The sequence below is a fragment of the Salvelinus fontinalis genome, chromosome 31 (assembly GCF_029448725.1).
Source record: "Salvelinus fontinalis isolate EN_2023a chromosome 31, ASM2944872v1, whole genome shotgun sequence".
NCBI classification, from domain to species: Eukaryota; Metazoa; Chordata; class Actinopteri; order Salmoniformes; family Salmonidae; genus Salvelinus; species Salvelinus fontinalis.
Genome location: NC_074695.1, coordinates 14,921,920 through 14,947,831, shown reverse-complemented (window position 1 = coordinate 14,947,831; position 25,912 = coordinate 14,921,920). Strand labels below are relative to the sequence as shown.

Here is a 25,912-nt window from a genome sequence, read left to right as displayed (position 1 = left end):
AGTGATAGAGGAGAGAGTGATAAAGAGGAGAGAGTGATAGAAGAGCAGAGAGTGATAGAGGAGGAGAGAGTGATAGAGGAGGAGAGAGTGATAGAGGAGGAGAGAGTGATAGAGGAGGAGAGAGTGATAGAAGAGGAGAGTGATAGAAGAGGAGAGTGATAGAAGAGGAGAGAGTGATGGAAGAGGAGAGAGTGATAGAAGAGGAGAGAGTGATAGAAGAGGAGAGAGTGATATAGGAGGAGAGAGTGATAGAAGATGAGAGAGATAGAAGAGGAGAGTGATAGAGGAGGAGAGAGTGATGGAGGAGGAGCGAGGAGGAGAAAGTGATAGAAGAGGAGACAGTGATAGAGGAGAGAGTGATAGAAGAGGAGAGAGTGATAAAAGAGGAGACAGTGATAGAGAAGGAGAGAGTGATAGAGAAGGAGAGAGTGATAGAAGAGGAGAGAGTGATAGAGAAGGAGAGAGTGATAGAAGAGGAGAGAGTGGTAGAGAAGGAGAGAGTGATAGAAAAGGAGAGAGTGATAGAAGAGGAGAGAGTGATAGAGAAGGAGAGAGTGATGGAAAATGAGAGAGTGATAGAAGAGGAGAGAGTGATAGAAGAGGAGACAGTGATAGAAGAGGAGAGTGATAGATGAGGACAGAGTGATGGAGGAGGAGCGAGGAGGAGAGAGTGATAGAAGAGGAGAGAGTGATAGAAAAGGAGAGAGTGATAGAAGAGGAGAGAGTGATAGAAGAGGAGAGAGTGATAGAAGAGGAGAGAGTGATAGAAGAGGAGACAGTGATAGAAGAGAAGAGTGATAGAGGAGACGAGAGTGATGGAGGAGGAGCGAGGAGGAGAGAGTGATAGAAGAGGAGACAGTGATAGAGGAGAGAGTGATAGAAGAGGAGAGAATGATAGAAGAGGAGAGAGTGATAGAGGAGGAGAGAGTGATAGAGGATGAGAGTGATAGAGGAGGAGAGAGTGATAGAAGAGGAGAGAGTGATAGAAGAGGAGAGTGATAGAAGAAGAGAGAGATAGAAGAGGAGAGTGATAGAGGAGGAGAGAGTGATGGAGGAGGAGCGAGGAGGAGAGAGTGATAGAAGAGGAGAGAGTGATAGAAGAGAGAGTGATAGAGAAGGAGAGAGTGATAGAAAAGGAGAGAGTGATAGAAGAGGAGAGAGTGATAGAAGAGGAGAAAGTGATGGAAGATGAGACAGTGATAGAAGAGAAGACAGTGATAGAAGAGGAGAGTGATAGAAGAGGAGAGTGTGATAGAAGAGAAGACAGTGATAGAAGAGGAGAGTGTGATAGAAGATGAGACAGTGATAGAAGAGGAGAGAGTGATAGAAGAGGAGAGTGATAGAAGAGGAGAGTGTGATAGAAGAGAAGACAGTGATAGAAAAGGAGATTGATAGAAGAGGAGAGTGATAGAGGAGACGAGAGTGATGGAGGAGGAGTGAGGAGAAGAGAGTGATAGAAGAGGAGACAGTGATAGAGGAGAGAGTGATAGAAGAGGAGAGAGTGATAGAAGAGGAGAGTGTGATAGAAGAGAAGACAGTGATAGAAGAGCAGACAGTGATAGAAGAGGAGAGTGATAGAGGAGACGAGAGTGATGGAGGAGGAGTGAGGAGGAGAGAGTGATAGAAGAGGAGACAGTGATAGAGGAGAGAGTGATAGAAGAGGAGAGAGTGATAGAGGAGGAGAGAGTGATAGAGGAGGAGAGAGTGATAGAAGAGGAGAGAGTGGTAGAAGAGGAGAGAGTGATAGAAGAGGAGAGAGTGATAGAGGAGGAGAGAGTGATAGAAGAGGAGAGTGTGATAGAAGAGAAGACAGTGATAGAAGATGAGACAGTGATAGAAGAGAAGACAGTGATAGAAGAGGAGAGTGATAGAAGAGGAGAGTGATAGAAGAGAAGACAGTGATAGAAGAAGAGACAGTGATAGAAGAGGAGAGTGATAGAGGAGACGGGAGTGATGGAGGAGGAGTGAGGAGGAGAGAGTGATAGAAGAGGAGACAGTGATAGAAGAGAAGACTTTGATAGAAGAGGAGAGTGTGATAGAAGATGAGACAGTGATAGAAGAGGAGAGAGTGATAGAAGAGGAGAGTGATAGAAGAGGAGAGTGTGATAGAAGAGAAGACAGTGATAGAAGAGGAGAGTGATAGAAGAGGAGAGTGATAGAGGAGACGAGAGTGATGGAGGAGGAGTGAGGAGAAGAGAGTGATAGAAGAGGAGACAGTGATAGAGGAGAGAGTGATAGAAGAGGAGAGAGTGATAGAAGAGAAGACAGTGATAGAAGAGGAGAGTGTGATAGAAGAGAAGACAGTGATAGAAGAGCAGACAGTGATAGAAGAGGAGAGTGATAGAGGAGACGAGAGTGATGGAGGAGGAGTGAGGAGGAGAGAGTGATAGAAGAGGAGACAGTGATAGAGGAGAGAGTGATAGAAGAGGAGAGAGTGATAGAAGAGGAGAGAGTGATAGAGGAGGAATGAGTGATAGATGAGGAGAGTGATAGAGGAGACGAGAGTGATGGAGGAGGAGTGAGGAGGAGAGAGTGATAGAAGAGGAGAGAGTGATAGAGGAGGAGAGAGTGATAGATGAGGAGAGAGTGATAGAGGAGGAGAGAGTGATAGAGGAGGAGAGAGTGATAGAAGAGGAGAGAGTGGTAGAAGAGGAGAGAGTGATAGAAGAGGAGAGAGTGATAGAGGAGGAGAGAGTGATAGAAGAGGAGAGTGTGATAGAAGAGAAGACAGTGATAGAAGATGAGACAGTGATAGAAGAGAAGACAGTGATAGAAGAGGAGAGTGATAGAAGAGGAGAGTGATAGAAGAGAAGACAGTGATAGAAGAGGAGACAGTGATAGAAGAGGAGAGTGATAGAGGAGACGGGAGTGATGGAGGAGGAGTGAGGAGGAGAGAGTGATAGAAGAGGAGACAGTGATAGAGGAGAGAGTGATAGAAGAGGAGAGAGTGATAGAAGAGGAGAGAGTGATAGAGGAGGAGAGAGTGATAGATGAGGAGAGAGTGATAGAGGAGGAGAGAGTGATAGAGGAGGAGAGAGTGATAGAAGAGGAGAGAGTGGTAGAAGAGGAGAGAGTGATAGAAGAGGAGAGAGATAGAAGAGGAGAGTGATAGAGGAGGAGAGAGTGATGGAGGAGGAGCGAAGAGGAGAGAGTGATAGAAGAGGAGACAGTGATAGAGGAGAGAGTGATAGAGAAGGAGAGAGTGATAGAAAAGGAGAGAGTGATAGAAGAGGAGAGAGTGATAGAAGAGGAGAGAGTGATAGAAGAGGAGACAGTGATAGAAGAGGAGACAGTGATAGAAGAGGAGAGTGATAGAGGAGACGAGAGTGATGGAGGAGGAGCGAGGAGGAGAGAGTGATAGAAGAGGAGACAGTGATAGAGGAGACAGTGATAGAGGAGAGAGTGATAAAGAGGAGAGAGTGATAGAAGAGCAGAGAGTGATAGAGGAGGAGAGAGTGATAGAGGAGGAGAGAGTGATAGAGGAGGAGAGAGTGATAGAGGAGGAGAGAGTGATAGAAGAGGAGAGTGATAGAAGAGGAGAGTGATAGAAGAGGAGAGAGTGATGGAAGAGGAGAGAGTGATAGAAGAGGAGAGAGTGATAGAAGAGGAGAGAGTGATATAGGAGGAGAGAGTGATAGAAGATGAGAGAGATAGAAGAGGAGAGTGATAGAGGAGGAGAGAGTGATGGAGGAGGAGCGAGGAGGAGAAAGTGATAGAAGAGGAGACAGTGATAGAGGAGAGAGTGATAGAAGAGGAGAGAGTGATAAAAGAGGAGACAGTGATAGAGAAGGAGAGAGTGATAGAGAAGGAGAGAGTGATAGAAGAGGAGAGAGTGATAGAGAAGGAGAGAGTGATAGAAGAGGAGAGAGTGGTAGAGAAGGAGAGAGTGATAGAAAAGGAGAGAGTGATAGAAGAGGAGAGAGTGATAGAGAAGGAGAGAGTGATGGAAAATGAGAGAGTGATAGAAGAGGAGAGAGTGATAGAAGAGGAGACAGTGATAGAAGAGGAGAGTGATAGATGAGGACAGAGTGATGGAGGAGGAGCGAGGAGGAGAGAGTGATAGAAGAGGAGAGAGTGATAGAAAAGGAGAGAGTGATAGAAGAGGAGAGAGTGATAGAAGAGGAGAGAGTGATAGAAGAGGAGAGAGTGATAGAAGAGGAGACAGTGATAGAAGAGAAGAGTGATAGAGGAGACGAGAGTGATGGAGGAGGAGCGAGGAGGAGAGAGTGATAGAAGAGGAGACAGTGATAGAGGAGAGAGTGATAGAAGAGGAGAGAATGATAGAAGAGGAGAGAGTGATAGAGGAGGAGAGAGTGATAGAGGATGAGAGTGATAGAGGAGGAGAGAGTGATAGAAGAGGAGAGAGTGATAGAAGAGGAGAGTGATAGAAGAAGAGAGAGATAGAAGAGGAGAGTGATAGAGGAGGAGAGAGTGATGGAGGAGGAGCGAGGAGGAGAGAGTGATAGAAGAGGAGAGAGTGATAGAAGAGAGAGTGATAGAGAAGGAGAGAGTGATAGAAAAGGAGAGAGTGATAGAAGAGGAGAGAGTGATAGAAGAGGAGAAAGTGATGGAAGATGAGACAGTGATAGAAGAGAAGACAGTGATAAAAGAGGAGAGTGATAGAAGAGGAGAGTGTGATAGAAGAGAAGACAGTGATAGAAGAGGAGAGTGTGATAGAAGATGAGACAGTGATAGAAGAGGAGAGAGTGATAGAAGAGGAGAGTGATAGAAGAGGAGAGTGTGATAGAAGAGAAGACAGTGATAGAAAAGGAGATTGATAGAAGAGGAGAGTGATAGAGGAGACGAGAGTGATGGAGGAGGAGTGAGGAGAAGAGAGTGATAGAAGAGGAGACAGTGATAGAGGAGAGAGTGATAGAAGAGGAGAGAGTGATAGAAGAGGAGAGTGTGATAGAAGAGAAGACAGTGATAGAAGAGCAGACAGTGATAGAAGAGGAGAGTGATAGAGGAGACGAGAGTGATGGAGGAGGAGTGAGGAGGAGAGAGTGATAGAAGAGGAGACAGTGATAGAGGAGAGAGTGATAGAAGAGGAGAGAGTGATAGAGGAGGAGAGAGTGATAGAGGAGGAGAGAGTGATAGAAGAGGAGAGAGTGGTAGAAGAGGAGAGAGTGATAGAAGAGGAGAGAGTGATAGAGGAGAGAGTGATAGAAGAGGAGAGTGTGATAGAAGAGAAGACAGTGATAGAAGATGAGACAGTGATAGAAGAGAAGACAGTGATAGAAGAGGAGAGTGATAGAAGAGGAGAGTGATAGAAGAGAAGACAGTGATAGAAGAAGAGACAGTGATAGAAGAGGAGAGTGATAGAGGAGACGGGAGTGATGGAGGAGGAGTGAGGAGGAGAGAGTGATAGAAGAGGAGACAGTGATAGAAGAGAAGACTTTGATAGAAGAGGAGAGTGTGATAGAAGATGAGACAGTGATAGAAGAGGAGAGAGTGATAGAAGAGGAGAGTGATAGAAGAGGAGAGTGTGATAGAAGAGAAGACAGTGATAGAAGAGGAGAGTGATAGAAGAGGAGAGTGATAGAGGAGACGAGAGTGATGGAGGAGGAGTGAGGAGAAGAGAGTGATAGAAGAGGAGACAGTGATAGAGGAGAGAGTGATAGAAGAGGAGAGAGTGATAGAAGAGAAGACAGTGATAGAAGAGGAGAGTGTGATAGAAGAGAAGACAGTGATAGAAGAGCAGACAGTGATAGAAGAGGAGAGTGATAGAGGAGACGAGAGTGATGGAGGAGGAGTGAGGAGGAGAGAGTGATAGAAGAGGAGACAGTGATAGAGGAGAGAGTGATAGAAGAGGAGAGAGTGATAGAAGAGGAGAGAGTGATAGAGGAGGAATGAGTGATAGATGAGGAGAGTGATAGAGGAGACGAGAGTGATGGAGGAGGAGTGAGGAGGAGAGAGTGATAGAAGAGGAGAGAGTGATAGAGGAGGAGAGAGTGATAGATGAGGAGAGAGTGATAGAGGAGGAGAGAGTGATAGAGGAGGAGAGAGTGATAGAAGAGGAGAGAGTGGTAGAAGAGGAGAGAGTGATAGAAGAGGAGAGAGTGATAGAGGAGGAGAGAGTGATAGAAGAGGAGAGTGTGATAGAAGAGAAGACAGTGATAGAAGATGAGACAGTGATAGAAGAGAAGACAGTGATAGAAGAGGAGAGTGATAGAAGAGGAGAGTGATAGAAGAGAAGACAGTGATAGAAGAGGAGACAGTGATAGAAGAGGAGAGTGATAGAGGAGACGGGAGTGATGGAGGAGGAGTGAGGAGGAGAGAGTGATAGAAGAGGAGACAGTGATAGAGGAGAGAGTGATAGAAGAGGAGAGAGTGATAGAAGAGGAGAGAGTGATAGAGGAGGAGAGAGTGATAGATGAGGAGAGAGTGATAGAGGAGGAGAGAGTGATAGAGGAGGAGAGAGTGATAGAAGAGGAGAGAGTGGTAGAAGAGGAGAGAGTGATAGAAGAGGAGAGAGTGATAGAGGAGGAGAGAGTGATAGAAGATGAGAGAGATAGAAGAGGAGAGTGATAGAGGAGGAGAGAGTGATGGAGGAGGAGCGAGGAGGAGAGAGTGATAGAAGAGGAGACAGTGATAGAAGAGGAGAGTGTGATAGAAGAGAAGACAGTGATAGAAGAGGAGAGTGATAGAGGAGGAGAGAGTGATGGAGGAGGAGTGAGGAGGAGAGAGTGATAGAAGAGGAGAGAGTGATAGAAAAGGAGAGAGTGATAGAAGAGATGAGAGTGAGAGAAGAGGAGAGAGTGATAGAAGAGGAGACAGTGATAGAAGAGGAGACAGTGATAGAAGAGGAGAGAGTGATAGAAGAGTAGAGTGATAGAGGAGGAGCGAGTAGGAGAGAGTGATAGAAGAGGAGACAGTGATAGAGGAGAGAGTGATAGAAGAGGAGAGAGTGACAGAAGATGAGAGAGATAGAAGAGGAAAGTGATAGAGGAGGAGAGAGTGATAGAAGAGGAGAGTGATAGAAGAGGAGAGAGTGATAGAGGAGGAGAGAGTGATAGAAGATGAGAGAGATAGAAGAGGAGAGTGATAGAGGAGGAGAGAGTGATGGAGGAGGAACGAGGAGGATAGAGTGATTGAAGAGGAGACAGTGATAGAGGAGAGAGTGATAGAGAAGGAGAGAGTGATAGAAAAGGAGAGAGTGATAGAAGAGGAGAGAGTGATAGAAGAGGAGAGAGTGATAGAAGAGGAGACAGTGATAGAAGAGGAGACAGTGATAGAAGAGGAGAGTGATAGAGGAGACGAGAGTGATGGAGGAGGAGCGAGGAGGAGAGAGTGATAGAAGAGGAGACAGTGATAGAGGAGAGAGTGATAGAAGAGGAGAGAGTGATAGATAATGAGAGAGTGATAGAAGAGGAGAGAGTGATAGAGGAGGAGAAAGTGATAGAATAGGAGAGAGTGATTGAGGAGGAGAGTGTGATAGAAGTGGAGAGAGCAATAGAGGAGGAGAGAGGAGGAGAGAGTGATAGAGGAGGAGAGCGTGATAGAGGAGGAGAGAGTGATAGAAGAGGAGAGAGTGGTAGAAGAGGAGAGAGTGATAGAAGAGGAGAGAGTGATAGAGGAGGAGAGAGTGATAGAAGAGGAGAGTGTGATAGAAGAGAAGACAGTGATAGAAGATGAGACAGTGATAGAAGAGAAGACAGTGATAGAAGAGGAGAGTGATAGAAGAGGAGAGTGATAGAAGAGAAGACAGTGATAGAAGAGGAGACAGTGATAGAAGAGGAGAGTGATAGAGGAGACGGGAGTGATGGAGGAGGAGTGAGGAGGAGAGAGTGATAGAAGAGGAGACAGTGATAGAAGAGGAGAGAGTGATAGAAGAGGAGAGAGTGATAGAGGAGGAGAGAGTGATAGATGAGGAGAGAGTGATAGAGGAGGAGAGAGTGATAGAGGAGGAGAGAGTGATAGAAGAGGAGAGAGTGGTAGAAGAGGAGAGAGTGATAGAAGAGGAGAGAGTGATAGAGGAGGAGAGAGTGATAGAAGATGAGAGAGATAGAAGAGGAGAGTGATAGAGGAGGAGAGAGTGATGGAGGAGGAGCGAGGAGGAGAGAGTGATAGAAGAGGAGACAGTGATAGAAGAGGAGAGTGTGATAGAAGAGAAGACAGTGATAGAAGAGGAGAGTGATAGAGGAGGAGAGAGTGATGGAGGAGGAGTGAGGAGGAGAGAGTGATAGAAGAGGAGAGAGTGATAGAAAAGGAGAGAGTGATAGAAGAGATGAGAGTGAGAGAAGAGGAGAGAGTGATAGAAGAGGAGACAGTGATAGAAGAGGAGACAGTGATAGAAGAGGAGAGAGTGATAGAAGAGTAGAGTGATAGAGGAGGAGCGAGTAGGAGAGAGTGATAGAAGAGGAGACAGTGATAGAGGAGAGAGTGATAGAAGAGGAGAGAGTGACAGAAGATGAGAGAGATAGAAGAGGAAAGTGATAGAGGAGGAGAGAGTGATAGAAGAGGAGAGTGATAGAAGAGGAGAGAGTGATAGAGGAGGAGAGAGTGATAGAAGATGAGAGAGATAGAAGAGGAGAGTGATAGAGGAGGAGAGAGTGATGGAGGAGGAACGAGGAGGATAGAGTGATTGAAGAGGAGACAGTGATAGAGGAGAGAGTGATAGAGAAGGAGAGAGTGATAGAAAAGGAGAGAGTGATAGAAGAGGAGAGAGTGATAGAAGAGGAGAGAGTGATAGAAGAGGAGACAGTGATAGAAGAGGAGACAGTGATAGAAGAGGAGAGTGATAGAGGAGACGAGAGTGATGGAGGAGGAGCGAGGAGGAGAGAGTGATAGAAGAGGAGACAGTGATAGAGGAGAGAGTGATAGAAGAGGAGAGAGTGATAGATAATGAGAGAGTGATAGAAGAGGAGAGAGTGATAGAGGAGGAGAAAGTGATAGAATAGGAGAGAGTGATTGAGGAGGAGAGTGTGATAGAAGTGGAGAGAGCAATAGAGGAGGAGAGAGGAGGAGAGAGTGATAGAGGAGGAGAGCGTGATAGAGGAGGAGAGAGTGATAGAAGAGGAGAGAGTGAGAGGAGGAGAGAGTGATAGAAGAGGAGAGAGTGAGAAGAGGAGAGAGTGATAGAGGAGGAGAAAGTGATAGAGGAGGAGAGAGGAGTAGAGAGTGTGTGTGTGTGTGTGTGTGTGTGTGTGTGTGTGTGTGTGTGTGTGTGTGTGTGTGTGTGTGTGTGTGTGTGTGTGTGTGTGTGTGTGTGTGTGTGTGTGTGTGTGTGTGTGTGTGTGTGTGTGTGTGTGTGTGTGTGTGTGTGTGTGTGTGTGTGTGCGTGTGTGTGTGCGTGTGTAACGTAGTGGGGATGGATGGATGTGTGGTAATGCGGTGGGGATGGATAGATGTGTGTGTGGTAATGTGGTGGGGATGGATGTGTGTATGAGAGGAGTTTAGCGTCTGTGTGTAACAGGAGGAGTTCTTCTGGACATGTGGCCCTTGGTGTGACTCTTAAACCAGACACACAGCTGGGGGAGGGAGAGACAGAGAGACATCGAGACAGAGAGGTCAGTGACCATGGAACCCAGAACATAGTGTGTGCTATGAGAATATCACATCCATTGAACATGATTTTCCTTCTGTCCTCCCTTTACCGTAATGTCCAAACTACAAATAGAGACACAAACATTCAAGAAACAACTGTTGAGCTTAAAGTGTTCAGTTGAGTTGGGTTGTGGATTGAGCTGTTATTACAGTATAACAAATTAGGATATTGATTTGAAGAGATTTGCAATCCGTTTTATTTTATAGTTGTTGTTTTGGTCTATGACCAAAATCATATTTGTGAATGAATTCCATGAAGTGTCATTTCCTGTGGATTAAAGAAAATAACAATCTGGACTATAAGTATTTTATCTCGGGACACAACACTGAGGGGAGTTAAATGAGAGTGTTCCCACCCAAATCTGTAAGCACTCTTCCCCTTACCTCATTACCCTTCTCTGTACCCCCTGACCCCCCTGCCCCTAGCTAATTATCCTGGGCAAAACTCAATTCCCTCCAACCCTCTTTCCTCTCCTCTTCTCTTCTCTCCTTCTCTCTCTCTCTCAAAGCATGATTGGTCAACTCCCCCCTCTCTCATTCTCTCTCCCTGCTTAAATACTTTTAACATAAAGAGGGAGGGAGGGAGGGAGGGAGGGATGGGGGAGGGGAATTGTGTGTGTGCACTCTGTTGTCACTGGCAGGCCGAGCTAGAAAGAGAGAGAGAGAGGAGGGAGAGAGGGAGGGAGGGAGAGGGATAGTTGAGTTGTGTCCCATACATGGAGAAGAAAAAAGGGCAGCGGTGAACACAAGGTCTGCTCTCTGCCCCACAGGATTATCTAACTGCTGCGTTCAGACAGAAAGAGAATCTGCAGGCATGAATAGGTAAGAACAGCTTCTCTCTCCTCTGTCTTCAGTGTTGGAGTGTTGTGACCGCAGCACTGTGCTGTGTTTCTACTGTAGTGTGGTAGGAGCTGGCTGCTGTCTGTGTCTGTTTGACTTGGCTCTATCTCTGTGGGTGTGAAGGAAGTGCAGGAAGCGTGGACTTGTCTTTGGCCGCTGGCCACTATGTACATTCCCAAGCTCAACATCTCCTGTTCTTCTGTCTATCCGTCCATCTGTTTAGTCCCTGTAGGGTTTTCTGACAATCTCTCTTTCTATAATTCTTTCTCATCGTCTGCACTATTTAATATTTCTAGAAGTGTATAAATAGATCTGTTAATTTCAAAGCAATTTAGAAATGAGTTTACTTATAAAAGTTAATTTAGAGATGTGTGTGTGTGTCTGGAGAAGGTAAATCAGTTCAACCCACTCCAGACAGCCTTGTGCAGTCCATTGTTCAGGGACAGCCGTGCGATGGGTTCACTGCATAATATTCCCTTCCATACGATTGGATGGTAATGGTTGGACCGCTTTACGAAGAGTTTCACGCTTTTTATCGCATTGATGAAACATGCTAAAAATCCACATTACAGATTTCGGATATTTATGGAATGAAGTTGTTAAAAAAATTGGTTACCTTTAAAAATATATATATTATCATTGTCTTCTAGTCCTGTATGTAACGGAAAATTGCACATGTTCATTCTGACTTTCAACATACCTTTTTCAAGACTCATCTAGCTGGTCTGAAACAGCATGTGGAATTTATCCATTATGTTTTGAGGACCAAGTATTTTGAATATGTGCATCTTTTGAAACATGAATGTTTGCCATTTCTAAGTAGGATATGTTCAATGCTCTGTGAGCTGACAGTCCTGTTGGAGAGGCTAAAGTCCCGTTAGATCAACAAATATAGAAATTGCAGCAGGGATTAGAAGACATTTCATCTGAGTACATGATTTCCTAGAAATGCTTGGCTTATTTATCCTGGACAGTAGAGCAAAAATGTAAGGTCCTTGTTTTGAAATGTCCTTTCATTTGTATAAAGAGTATATCTGAAAACTGGAAAAGAAGTCAGTCAGAATGCTGTGGGTCAAATGTTGTTGTAGGAAACATCGTTTCTCATTATTTTGACTACTTCTATTGCCTTATTGTGTTACAGTAAGTCTCATGAGAATGCAGTCTTTACAGCCCTAGCTAACGCACAGAGCAACAGAGCAGTTTTTACAGCCCTAGCTAACGCACAGAGCACTGGTCTCAGCTAACGCACAGAGCAGTGGTCTCAGCTAACGCACAGAAAGCAGTGGTCTCAGCCAACGCACAGAGCACTGGTCTGAGCTAACACACAGAGCAGTGGTCTCAGCTAACGCACAGAGCAGTGGTCTCAGCTAACGCACAGAGCACTGGTCTCAGCTAACGCACAGAGCACTGGTTTCAGCTAACGCACAGAGCACTGGTCTCAGCTAACGCACAGAAAGCAGTGGTCTCAGCTAACGCACAGAGCACTGGTCTCAGCTAACGCACAGAGCAGTGGTCTCAGCTAACGCACAGAGCACTGGTCTCAGCCAACGCACAGAGCACTGGTCTCAGCTAACACACAGAGCAGTGGTCTCAGCTAACACACAGAGCACTGGTCTCAGCCAACGCACAGAGCACTGGTCTCAGCTAACACACAGAGCAGTGGTCTCAGCTAACACACAGAGCAGTGGTCTCAGCTAACGCACAGAGCACTGGTCTCAGCTAATGCACAGAGCACTGGTCTCAGCTAACGCACAGAGCACTGGTCTCAGCTAACGCACAGAAAGCAGTGGTCTCAGCTAACACACAGAGCAGTGGTCTCAGCTAACACACAGAGCAGTGGTCTCAGCTAACGCACAGAGCACTGGTCTCAGCTAACGCACAGAGCACTGGTCTCAGCTAACGCACAGAGCACTGGTCTCAGCTAACGCACAGAGCAGTGGTCTCAGCTAACGCACAGAGCACTGGTCTCAGCTAACGCACAGAGCACTGGTCTCAGCTAACGCACAGAGCACTGGTCTCAGCTAACGCACAGAAAGCAGTGGTCTCAGCTAACGCACAGAAAGCACTGGTCTCAGCTAACGCACAGAGCACTGGTCTCAGCTAACGCACAGAGCACTGGTCTCAGCTAACGCACAGAGCACTGGTCTCAGCTAACGCACAGAGCACTGGTCTCAGCTAACGCACAGAGCACTGGTCTCAGCTAACGCACAGAAAGCAGTGGTCTCAGCTAACGCACAGAAAGCAGTGGTCTCAGCTAACGCACAGAAAGCAGTGGTCTCAGCCAACGCACAGAGCACTGGTCTCAGCTAACACACAGAGCAGTGGTCTCAGCTAACGCACAGAGCAGTGGTCTCAGCTAACGCACAGAGCACTGGTCTCAGCTAACACACAGAGCAGTGGTCTCAGCTAACGCACAGAAAGCAGTGGTCTCAGCCAACGCACGGAAAGCAGTGGTCTCAGCTAATGCACAGAGCACTGGTCTCAGCTAACGCACAGAAAGCAGTGGTCTCAGCTAACACACAGAAAGCAGTGGTCTCAGCTAACGCACAGAGCACTGGTCTCAGCTAACACACAGAGCAGTGGTCTCAGCTAACGCACAGAAAGCAGTGGTCTCAGCCAACGCACAGAAAGCAGTGGTCTCAGCTAATGCACAGAGCACTGGTCTCAGCTAACGCACAGAAAGCAGTGGTCTCAGCTAACACACAGAAAGCAGTGGTCTCAGCTAACGCACAGAGCACTGGTCTCAGCTAACGCACAGAAAGCAGTGGTCTCAGCTAACACACAGAAAGCAGTGGTCTCAGCCAACGCACAGAAAGCAGTGGTCTCAGCTAACACACAGAGCAGTGGTCTCAGCTAACGCACAGAAAGCAGTGGTCTCAGCCAACGCACAGAAAGCACTGGTCTCAGCTAACGCACAGAGCAGTGGTCTCAGCTAACGCACAGAAAGCAGTGGTCTCAGCCAACGCACAGAAAGCACTGGTCTCAGCTAACGCACAGAAAGCAGTGGTCTCAGCTAACGCACAGAAAGCACTGGTCTCAGCTAACGCACAGAAAGCACTGGTCTCAGCTAACGCACAGAAAGCACTGGTCTCAGCCAACGCACAGAGCAGTGGTCTCAGCTAACGCACAGAAAGCAGTGGTCTCAGCTAACGCACAGAGCAATGGTCTCAGCTAACGCACAGAAAGCAGTGGTCTCAGCTAACGCACAGAAAGCAGTGGTCTCAGCCAACGCACAGAAAGCACTGGTCTCAGCTAACGCACAGAGCAGTGGTCTCAGCTAACGCACAGAAAGCAGTGGTCTCAGCTAACGCACAGAAAGCAGTGGTCTCAGCTAACGCACAGAAAGCAGTGGTCTCAGCCAACGCACAGAGCACTGGTCTCAGCTAACACACAGAGCAGTGGTCTCAGCTAACGCACAGAGCAGTGGTCTCAGCTAAAGCACAGAGCACTGGTCTCAGCTAACACACAGAGCAGTGGTCTCAGCTAACGCACAGAAAGCAGTGGTCTCAGCCAACGCACAGAAAGCAGTGGTCTCAGCTAATGCACAGAGCACTGGTCTCAGCTAACGCACAGAAAGCAGTGGTCTCAGCTAACACACAGAAAGCAGTGGTCTCAGCTAACGCACAGAGCACTGGTCTCAGCTAACGCACAGAAAGCAGTAGTCTCAGCTAACACACAGAAAGCAGTGGTCTCAGCCAACGCACAGAAAGCAGTGGTCTCAGCTAACACACAGAGCAGTGGTCTCAGCTAACGCACAGAAAGCAGTGGTCTCAGCCAACGCACAGAAAGCACTGGTCTCAGCTAACGCACAGAGCAGTGGTCTCAGCTAACGCACAGAAAGCAGTGGTCTCAGCCAACGCACAGAAAGCACTGGTCTCAGCTAACGCACAGAAAGCAGTGGTCTCAGCTAACGCACAGAAAGCAGTGGTCTCAGCTAACGCACAGAGCAATGGTCTCAGCTAACGCACAGAAAGCACTGGTCTCAGCCAACGCACAGAGCAGTGGTCTCAGCCAACGCACAGAGAGCACTGGTCTCAGCTAACGCACAGACAGCAGTGGTCTCAGCTAACGCACAGAAAGCACTGGTCTCAGCTAACGCACAAAAAGCACTGGTCTCAGCTAACGCACAAAAAGCACTGGTCTCAGCTAACGCACAGAGAGCACTGGTCTCAGCTAACACACAAAAAGCACTGGTCTCAGCTAACGCACAGAGAGCACTGGTCTCAGCTAACGCACAGAAAGCACTGGTCTCAGCTAACGCACAGAAAGCAGTGGTCTCAGCTAACGCACAGAAAGCACTGGTCTCAGCTAACACACAGACAGCAGTGGTCTCAGCTAACACACAGAAAGCACTGGTCTCAGCTAACGCACAGAAAGCACTGGTCTCAGCTAACACACAGACAGCAGTGGTCTCAGCTAACACACAGAAAGCACTGGTCTCAGCTAACACACAGACAGCAGTGGTCTCAGCTAATGCACAGAAAGCACTGGTCTCAGCTAACACACAGACAGCAGTGGTCTCAGCTAACACACAGAAAGCAGTTGTCTTAGCTAACGCACAGAAAGCACTGGTCTCAGCTAACGCACAGAAAGCAGTGGTCTCAGCTAACGCACAGAAAGCACTGGTCTCAGCTAACACACAGAAAGCAGTTGTCTCAGCTAACACACAGAAAGCACTGGTCTCAGCTAACGCACAGAAAGCAGTGGTCTCAGCTAACGCACAGAAAGCACTGGTCTCAGCTAACACACAGACAGCAGTGGTCTCAGCTAACACACAGAAAGCACTGGTCTCAGCTAACGCACAGAAAGCACTGGTCTCAGCTAACACACAGACAGCAGTGGTCTCAGCTAACACACAGAAAGCACTGGTCTCAGCTAACAGACAGACAGCAGTGGTCTCAGCTAATGCACAGAAAGCACTGGTCTCAGCTAACACACAGACAGCAGTGGTCTCAGCTAACACACAGAAAGCAGTTGTCTTAGCTAACGCACTGAAAGCACTGGTCTCAGCCAACGCACAGAAAGCAGTTGTCTTCTGGTTGTTTTTGTGAGGGAGTCAGATTTAGAAGGCTCTCTTTAAAGCCCTGCTCTCTGACCACAGCCTCACTGTGTCCATTCCTGTCGGCCTCAGGCTAATGAATATTGATGTGGTCAAATATATTGGCACCCGTAGCACTTTACAATTGAGTGCAATGGAGCAGAATGCTCTTTTTCCTATTAAAAACAATGGGTGAATGCCAATTTTTACCCCGTGGCCACCTGCAACTTTGACAGGTGATGTAAACGACACAGTAAATGAGAATCATTGTGTCCTACAAAATGTATTTGAATTGTGAATTACTTGGTCCAGGACACGTGACTCGGAAGTGAAAACTCAACATTTTGGTTTAGATTCTTCTTCTTCTTCTTCTTCTTCTTCTTCTTTGTCCTGTGAAGTTGCAAATCAAACAAATACACATGTAAAATCACACAAATACACATGTAAAATCAAACAAATACACATGTAAAATCACACAAATACACATGTAAAATCACACAACTACACATGTAAAATCAAACAAATACACATGTAAAATCACACAAATACACATGTAAAATCAAACAAATACACACGTAAAATCAAACAAATACACACGTAAAATCAAACAAATACACATGTAAAATCACACAAATACACATGTAAAATCAAACAAATACACATGTGAAATCACACAACTACACATGTAAAATCAAACAAATACACATGTAAAATCAAACAAATACACATGTAAAATCAAACAACTACACATGTAAAATCACACAACTACACATGTAAAATCAAACAAATACACACGTAAAATCAAACAAATACACACGTAAAATCACACAACTACACACGTAAAATCACACAAATACACACGTAAAATCACACAAAAACACATGTAAAATCAAACAAATACACATGTAAAATCAAACAAATACACATTTCAACTTATTAAAAAACAATTTCAACTTATTTTAGAGGAAGTAGTCATTTGTGCAACGGTGCCGATATATTCTGACAGCATCTGTGTGTGACTCAGTCTGGGAGACAGTTGGTGTTAATGTGGACGTGTGTGTGACTCAGTCTGGGAGACAGTGGATGTTAATGTGGACGTGTGTGTGACTCAGTCTGGGAGACAGTGGGTGTTAATGTGGACGTGTGTGACTCAGTCTGGGAGACATTTGGTGTTAATGTGGACGTGTGTGTGACTCAGTCTGGGAGACATTTGGTGTTAATGTAGACGTGTGTGTGACTCAGTCTGGGAGACAGTGGGTGTTTATGTGGACGTGTGTGTGTGACTCAGTCTGGGAGAAAGTTGGTGTTAATGTGGACGTGTGTGTGACTCAGTCTGGGAGACAGTGGGTGTTAATGTGAACGTGTGTGTGTGTTAAACTTGTAGGCTGCTGGTGTTTATTTTATGTTGTGTGTTTAGATTAGTGTGTGTGAAATGTAAGGTTGATGCCTGTGTATTGGTGTGTGTGTGTGTGGTTAGTAGATGCCTGTGTATTGGTGTGTGTGTGTGTGGTTAGTAGATGCCTGTGTATTGGTGTGTGTGTGTGTGGTTAGTTGATGCCTGTGTATTGGTGTGTGTGGTTAGTTGATGCCTGTGTATTGGAGTGTGTGTGTGTGGTTAGTTGATGCCTGTGTATTGGTGTGTGTGTGGTTAGTAGATGCCTGTGTATTGGTGTGTGTGTGTGTGTGTGTGTGGTTAGTTGATGCCTGTGTATTGGTGTGTGTGTGTGGTTAGTAGATGCCTGTGTATTGGTGTGTGTGTGGTTAGTTGATGCCTGTGTATTGGTGTGTGTGTGGTTAGTTGATGCCTGTGTATTGGTGTGTGTGTGTGTGTGTGGTTAGTTGATGCCTGTGTATTGGTGTGTGTGGTTAGTTGATGCCTGTGTATTGGTGTGTGTGTGGTTAGTTGATGTCTGTGTATTGGTGTGTGTGTGTGTGTGTGGGGTTAGTTGATGCCTGTGTATTGGTGTGTGTGTGGTTAGTAGATGCCTGTGTATTGGTGTGTGTGTGTGTGTGTGTGGTTAGTTGATGCCTGTGTATTGGTGTGTGTGTGTGGTTAGTAGATGCCTGTGTATTGGTGTGTGTGTGTGTGTGTGTGGTTAGTTGATGCCTGTGTATTGGTGTGTGTGTGGTTAGTTTATGCCTGTGTATTGGTGTGTGTGTGGTTAGTTGATGCCTGTGTATTGGTGTGTGTTAGTGTGTACTTACACTCGTACTTGCTTTTATACATGTGTGTGAGTGCGTGTGGAATGATCTCCAAAACTCTCTGAAGTGGAATGTTCCGTGGCTGCTAGGGCAGTTTGGACGGCTGGTTATTACCTTTTTACTGAGGAATGGGTATATTTTTCATAATCGTGTTTAGTGAGATACATTTCTTAAATTGCTTGTAAGTATTGTAGGTGTTTAATATCGAGTTGGATTTGTAAATGTTGTGAATTTGTATGATTGTGTGCAGGGCTCCCAATAGGATTTCCCTGTTTAAATGGCTTTAAACAAAACAAGGCGACAGTCAACGTGTCATCCCCATGAATGAGACCCCCCCCCCCCCCCCCTCCCCCCTCTCTTGGCCCAGTGCTGTTTGAGATATCGTGTGTGACTAACATTCAAACTAAAAGATGGTCGGACGTACACAGATCCACAGTCCTCCTCGATAAAAACATTTTGTCCAAAGACATTGTGGATCTGTAACTGTCTCTCATCTCCTTCTACAGGGTTAGAGTGTTGTCCACCCCTAACAGTGATGGACAACAGGCAGACAGATGTTAACCTGGACCTGGCTGATTACTGCTCTCCTCTGACAGAACTACTCTCCGTCTAACTGAGACCAGCTCCACAGAATGCTGAGCCCCATTGCCCCCTATAGTAAGTACCATACACTCACACCTTTATCACAGAATGCTGAGCCCCATTGCCCCCTATAGTAAGTACCGTACACTCACACCTTTATCACAGAATGCTGAGCCCCATTGCCCCCTATAGTAATATATAGTAAGTACCGTACACTCACACCTTTATCACCGAATGCCGAGCCCCATTGCCCCCTATAGTAATATATAGTAAGTACCATACACTCACACCTTTATCACAGAATGCTGAGCCCCATTGCCCCCTATAGTAATATATAGTAAGTACCGTACACTCACACCTTTATCACAGAATGCTGAGCCCCATTGCCCCCTATAGTAATATATAGTAAGTACCATACACTCACACCTTTATCACAGAATGCTGAGCCCCATTGCCCCCTATAGTAAGTACCATACACTCACACCTTTATCACAGAATGCCGAGCCCCATTGCCCCCTATAGTAATATATAGTAAGTACCATACACTCACACCTTTATCACAGAATGCTGAGCCCCATTGCCCCCTATAGTAATATATAGTAAGTACCGTACACTCACACCTTTATCACAGAATGCCGAGCCCCATTGCCCCCTATAGTAATATATAGTAAGTACCATACACTCACACCTTTATCACAGAATGCTGAGCCCCATTGCCCCCTATAGTAATATATAGTAAGTACCATACACTCACACCTTTATCACAGAATGCTGAGCCCCATTGCCCCCTATAGTAATATATAGTAAGTACCGTACACTCACACCTTTATCACAGAATGCTGAGCCCAATTGCCCCCTATAGTAATATATAGTAAGTACCATACACTCACACCTTTATCACAGAATGCTGAGCCCCATTGCCCCCTATAGTAATATATAGTAAGTACCATACACTATATCACAGGTGTCAAACTCAGTCCACGGAGATCTTAGTGTGCAAGTTTTCACTCCTCCTTTGTGCCTGATTGATAAATGACGGTCACTAATTAGTAGGGAACTCCCCTCAACTGGTTGTCTATGTCCTAATTGAAAGGAAAAAAACTCAAACTCGCAGACACTAGACCCTGTAGTGTTCAGGCTACCACTGCTCTGGTTCAGAGTTCAGGATACCACTGCTCTGGTTCAGAGTTCAGGATACCACTGCTCTGGTTTAGAGTTCAGGATACCACTGCTCTGGTTCAGTGTTCAGGATACCACTGCCCTGGTTCAGAGTTCAGGATACCACTGCTCTGGTTCAGAGTTCAGGCTACCACTGTTCTGGTTCAGAGTTCAGGATACCACTGCTCTGGTTCAGAGTTCAGGATACCACTGCTCTGGTTCAGAGTTCAGGATACCACTGCTCTGGTTCAGAGTTCAGGATACCACTGCTCTGGTTTAGAGTTCAGGATACCACTGCTCTGGTTCAGAGTTCAGGATACCACTGCTCTGGTTCAGAGTTCAGGATACCACTGCCCTGGTTCAGAGTTCAGGATACCACTGCCCTGGTTCAGAGTTCAGGATACCACTGCCCTGGTTCAGAGTTCAGGATACCACTGCCCTGGTTCAGTGTTCAGGATACCACTGCCCTGGTTCAGAGTTCAGGATACCACTGCCCTGGTTCAGAGTTCAGGATACCACTGCTCTGGTTCAGAGTTCAGGATACCACTGCGTTGGGTTCAGAGTTCAGGATACCACTGCTCTGGTTCAGAGTTCAGGATACCACTGCTCTGGTTCAGAGTTCAGGATACCACTGCTCTGGTTTAGAGTTCAGGATACCACTGCTCTGGTTCAGAGTTCAGGATACCACTGCTCTGGTTCAGAGTTCAGGATACCACTGCCCTGGTTCAGAGTTCAGGATACCACTGCCCTGGTTCAGAGTTCAGGATACCACTGCCCTGGTTCAGAGTTCAGGATACCACTGCCCTGGTTCAGTGTTCAGGATACCACTGCCCTGGTTCAGAGTTCAGGATACCACTGCCCTGGTTCAGAGTTCAGGATACCACTGCCCTGGTTCAGAGTTCAGGATACCACTGCTCTGGTTCAGTGTTCAGGATACCACTGCCCTGGTTCAGAGTTCAGGATACCACTGCCCTGGTTCAGAGTTCAGGATACCACTGCCCTGGTTCAGAGTTCAGGATACCACTGCCCTGGTTCAGAGTTCAGGATACCACTGTTCTGGTTCAGAGTTCAGGATACCACTGCTCTGGTTCAGAGTTCAGGATACCACTGCTCTGGTTCAGAGTTCAGGCTACCACTGTTCTGGTTCAGAGTTCAGGCTACCACTGTTCTGGTTCTCTCCCCCTCAGCTCTTTTTTCTCTCCCCCATCTCCCCCTCACCCCTCCTCTCTCTCCCCCTCTCCCCCTCTAGCTCTCCCACCTCATCTCTATCTCTCTACCTCTCTCCCTCTCTCCCTCTCCTCCTCTCTACCTCTCCTCGTCTCTATCTCTCTATCTCTCTCCCTCTCTCCCTATATCTCTCTACATCTCTCCCTCTCTCCCTCTCCTCCTCTCTATCTCTCTATCTCTCTACCTCTCTCCCTCTCCTCCTCTCTACCTCTCTCCCTCTCCTCCTCTCTACCTCTCTACATCTCTCCTCTCCACAACAGCATTGTCTAGCAGGCAGCATGGGGCTGCTCCGTCTGTCTGCGTCTCAAGAGCCCTTTTCTCTTTATCTCTTCTGAAAGGAGCTTTATTGGCCTGATAGTTACAAGACAAAAGGGACACATTTAACAGAATGAGTCATTTACAAAGTATAACTTCATAATGGTTTGGAATATAAATCCTTTTCTATTCCTCTGGAGAATGTTGTGGAATGGTGGGATGTATGTGGTGTTGGTGGGATGTATGTGGTGTTGGTGGGATGTATGTGGTGTTGGTGGGATGTATGTGGTGTTGGTGGGATGTATGTGGTGTTGGTGGGATGTATGTGGTGTTGGTGGGATGCATGTGGTGTTGATGGGATGTATGTGGTGTTGGTGGGATGTATGTGGTGTTGGTGGGATGTATGTGGTGTTGGTGGGATGTATGTGGTGTTGGTGTTGGTGGGATGTATGTGGTGTTGGTGGGATGTATGTGGTGTTGGTGGGATGTTTGTGGTGTTGGTGGGATGTATGTGGTGTTGGTGTTGGTGGGATGTATGTGGTGTTGGTGGGATGTATATGGAATGGTGGGATGTACGTGGTGTTGGTGGGATGTATGTGGTGTTGGTGTTGGTGGGATGTATGTGGTGTTGGGGGGATGTATGTGGTGTTGGTGTTGGTGGGATGTATGTGGTGTTGGTGGGATGTATGTGGTGTTGGTGGGATGTATGTGGTGTTGGTGGGATGTATGTGGTGTTGGTGGGATGTTTGTGGTGTTGGTGGGATGTTTGTGGTGTTGGTGGGATGTATGTGGTGTTGGTGGGATGTATGTGGTGTTGGTGGGATGTATGTGGTGTTGGTGGGATGTATGTGGTGTTGGTGGGATGTATGTGGTGTTGGTGGGATGTATGTGGTGTTGGTGGGATGTTTGTGGTGTTGGTGGGATGTATGTGGTGTTGGTGTTGGTGGGATGTATGTGGTGTTGGTGGGATGTATATGGAATGGTGGGATGTACGTGGTGTTGGTGGGATGTATGTGGTGTTGGTGTTGGTGGGATGTATGTGGTGTTGGGGGGATGTATGTGGTGTTGGTGTTGGTGGGATGTATGTGGTGTTGGTGGGATGTATGTGGTGTTGGTGGGATGTATGTGGTGTTGGTGGGATGTATGTGGTGTTGGTGGGATGTTTGTGGTGTTGGTGGGATGTTTGTGGTGTTGGTGGGATGTATGTGGTGTTGGTGGGATGTATGTGGTGTTGGTGGGATGTATGTGGTGTTGGTGGGATGTATGTGGTGTTGGTGGGATGTTTGTGGTGTTGGTGGGATGTTTGTGGTGTTGGTGGGATGTATGTGGTGTTGGTGGGATGTATGTGGTGTTGGTGGGATGTATGTGGTGTTGGTGGGATGTACGTGGTGTTGGTGGGATGTACGTGGTGTTGGTGGGATGTATGTGGTGTTGGTGGGATGTATGTGGTGTTGATGGGATGTATGTGGTGTTGGTGGGATGTTTGTGGTGCTGGTGGGATGTATGTGGTGTTGGTGTTGGTGGGATGTATGTGGTGTTGGTGGGATGTATGTGGTGTTGGTGGGATGTTTGTGGTGTTGGTGGGATGTTTGTGGTGTTGGTGGGATGTATGTGGTGTTGGTGGGATGTATGTGGTGTTGGTGGGATGTATGTGGTGTTGGTGGGATGTACGTGGTGTTGGTGGGATGTACGTGGTGTTGGTGGGATGTATGTGGTGTTGGTGGGATGTATGTGGTGTTGATGGGATGTATGTGGTGTTGGTGTTGGTGGGATGTATGTGGTGTTGGTGGGATGTATGTGGTGTTGGTGGGATGTATGTGGTGTTGGTGGGATGTATGTGGTGTTGGTGGGATGTTTGTGGTGTTGGTGGGATGTATGTGGTGTTGGTGGGATGTATGTGGTGTTGGTGGGATGTATGTGGTGTTGGTGGGACGTATGTGGTGTTGGTGGGATGTATGTGGTGTTGGTGGGATGTATGTGGTGTTGGTGGGATGTATGTGGTGTTGGTGGGATGTACGTGGTGTTGGTGGGATGTACGTGGTGTTGGTGGGATGTATGTGGTGTTGGTGGGATGTATGTGGTGTTGATGGGATGTATGTGGTGTTGGTGGGATGTATGTGGTGTTGGTGTTGGTGGGATGTATGTGGTGTTGGTGGGATGTATATGGAATGGTGGGATGTACGTGGTGTTGGTGGGATGTATGTGGTGTTGGTGTTGGTGGGATGTATGTGGTGTTGATGGGATGTATGTGGTGTTGGTGGGATGTATGTGGTGTTGGTGTTGGTGGGATGTATGTGGTGTTGGTGGGATGTATATGGAATGGTGGGATGTACGTGGTGTTGGTGGGATGTACGTGGTGTTGGTGGGATGTATGTGGTGTTGGTGGGATGTATGTGGTGTTGGTGGGATGTTTGTGGTGTTGGTGGGATGTATGTGGTGTTGGTGGGATGTATGTGGTGTTGGTGGGATGTATGTGGTGTTGGTGGGACGTATGTGGTGTTGGTGGGATGTATGTGGTGTTGGTGGGATGTATGTGGTGTTGGTGTTGGTGGGATGTATGTGTTGTTGGTAGGAAGTTTGTGGTGTTGGTGGGATGTATGTGGTGTTGGTGGGATGTATGTGGTGTTGGTGTTGGTGGGATGTATGTGGTGTTGGTGGGATGTATGTGGTGTTGGTGTTGGTGGGATGTATGTGGTGTTGGTGGGATGTATGTGGTGTTGGTGTGATGTATATGGTGTTGGTGTGATGTATATGGTGTTGGTGGGATGTACGTGGGAGCGAGGTAATCATAATTTAAACTGGACAAACCTTGCAATTAGAGCCAGTGACGCATTTGTGAATTTCTTGTTTTTTCTCCTAGTTGATTTGTTTTCTTGATGTTCAAAATACACCATTCATGACGCTATCAGAAGAAACATCCAGATCCCTAAGAAATGTCTGACCTTATTTATCATTATATCAAACTTCATTTATTTTATTTTTGCAATGGCCCTCCCTAGCTGATTTAATAGAACATATTATTTATTATGTGGTAATTAAATCGGTAGATCCTGATGGAACTGTTGTGAACTGATGGAACTGTTGTGAACTGACTTCCATCAGACAGACTCTGCTCTCTTCAGAACACGTAGATCCAAGAATGTCACAAACTACTGGTGGGATGTTTAGAATACCTTTGAATGCCTGTGGACTCCGGAACACTGCTTTCCTTTACTGGACTCCTTCAACGCACCAGATCCTGGGCTTTGTCTGAAATGGTCTCGGCTGGCTCTGCCTGTACACACACACTACAGGTTTTCTTGTACTGTAGCTATAGCTTGAGGTTGTTTCGTTAGAATAACTGTTGTGTTGTGTACTGCTGTGGTTGTGAGTGTGAAGGGTTGGTAACAGGTTGCTAGTGTGTCTCTTTCTGGACAGTGAGATCGTAGGAGAGCACACACAGTGGAGTTAGTCACCGTGCTTATGGTATCTGAGACCACTGACACAGAGCGAGAGGTGTCTCTCTCTCTCCCTACCTCTCTCTCTCTCTCTCCCTACCTCTCCCTCTCTCTCCCTACCTCTCCCCCTCTCTCTCCCTACCTCTCCCCCTCTCTCCCCCTCTCCCCCCCCCCTCTCTCTCTCCCCCTCTCTCTACCGCTCCCCCCTCTCTCCCCCTCTCTCTCTACCTCTCCCCCTCTCTCTCCCCCTCTCTCTCTACCTCTCCCCCTCTCTCTCTCCCTACCTCTCCCCCTCTCTCTCCCTCTCTCTCCCTCTCTCTCTATCTCTCTCCCTACCTCTCCCCCTCTCTCTCCCCCTCTCTTTCTCCCTACCTCTCCCCCGCTCTCTCTCCCCCTCTCTCTCTCTCTCCCTACCTCTCCCCCTCTCTCTCTCTACCTCTCCCCCTCTCTCTCTCTACCTCTCCCCCCCTCTCTCTCTCTCCCTCTCTCTCTCTCCCAACCTCACCCCCCCTCTCTCTCTCTTTCTCCCCCTCTCTCTCTCTCTCTCTCTTTCTCCCCCTCTCTCTCCCTACCTCTCCCCCTCTCTCTCTCCCCCTCTCCCTACCTCTCCCCCTCTCTCTCCCTCTCTCTCTCTCTCTCTCCCTACCTCTCCCCCTGTTACTAAAACACTGCATTCTTTATAGTATTTTAGTCTCTCTCTCTCAGCGTTCATTGTGACACTCCTGCTTTTGTTATTTTATTAACCCTTTCTTCACAATTCTTCTGGACACAAATCATGTGAAAGGGAGGGTTAATGTACATGTGAACAATCTCACCTACATGTCAGAATTTTCTTTGTGGGGAAGATAAATATTTCTACTTTCTTATGTTACTTCTGACTCCCAGCACTGCTTAGTCACACACACACACACACACACACACACACACACACACACACACACACACACACACACACACACACACACACACACACACACACACACACACACACACACACACACACACACACACACACACACACACACACATACACACATACACACAGAGCTGAGATACACTCTTTCCTCATAGAGAGCTTACCTTCTATTCACCTCATCTGTTCCCTCATGTCCCCTCTGTGTGTCCGTCCGGCCGTTGTTCCTACCCCCTGGCTCCTGGCTCTCTATCTCTCATCCAGAAGACCCCAAGTTGGGCCTGCCAGCTAGGGCCGGACCTGAATGAAACCTGAGAGAGATTCCAGGGGCCATGGATACTCCTGGAGGGATTTGGTGCAAAGAATCTGTAATCTGCACTTCAAACAGGCTCCTAAATCAGTCCCAGGCCGGTAGCCCAGGAGTGCCCTAACCCTTGTTGCTGGGGGCCCCCACTGCTGGTGGAGGGATACCTTTTCTTTTCAACACACCGACACACATGTGCCTGCCTGGCCTGACTTAGAGTAGAGTCGGGCAGCTCCAAGCCTTCAGCTCCAAGCCTTCAGCTCCAAGCCTTCAGCTTTAAGCCTTCAGCTTCAAGCCTTCAGCTCCAGCAGATTTTGTAACTCTCCTTTCTGTGAACCCACTCTCTGTCTGTCTTTCCTCTCTCGTTTTCTCGTTTCGTTATTCTCTCGTTCTCTCTGTCTCGTTCTCTC

The 25,912-nt window shown here is 47.1% G+C and overlaps 1 protein-coding gene across 1 annotated transcript in view; it reads left to right on the top strand.

Moving 5' to 3' along the window:
• The first annotated feature begins 10,259 nt into the window (after positions 1-10,259).
• The window catches only part of LOC129829623 (fidgetin-like protein 2), a 52,819-nt gene continuing 37,166 nt past the window's right edge, over positions 10,260-25,912 (top strand). Inside the window, exons 1-2 of the mRNA XM_055891423.1 lie at positions 10,260-10,368; positions 18,133-18,283. Coding sequence (XP_055747398.1) covers positions 18,259-18,283 — 25 coding nt within the window. The 5' untranslated portion in view covers positions 10,260-10,368; positions 18,133-18,258. The remainder of the gene's footprint in view (positions 10,369-18,132; positions 18,284-25,912) is intronic.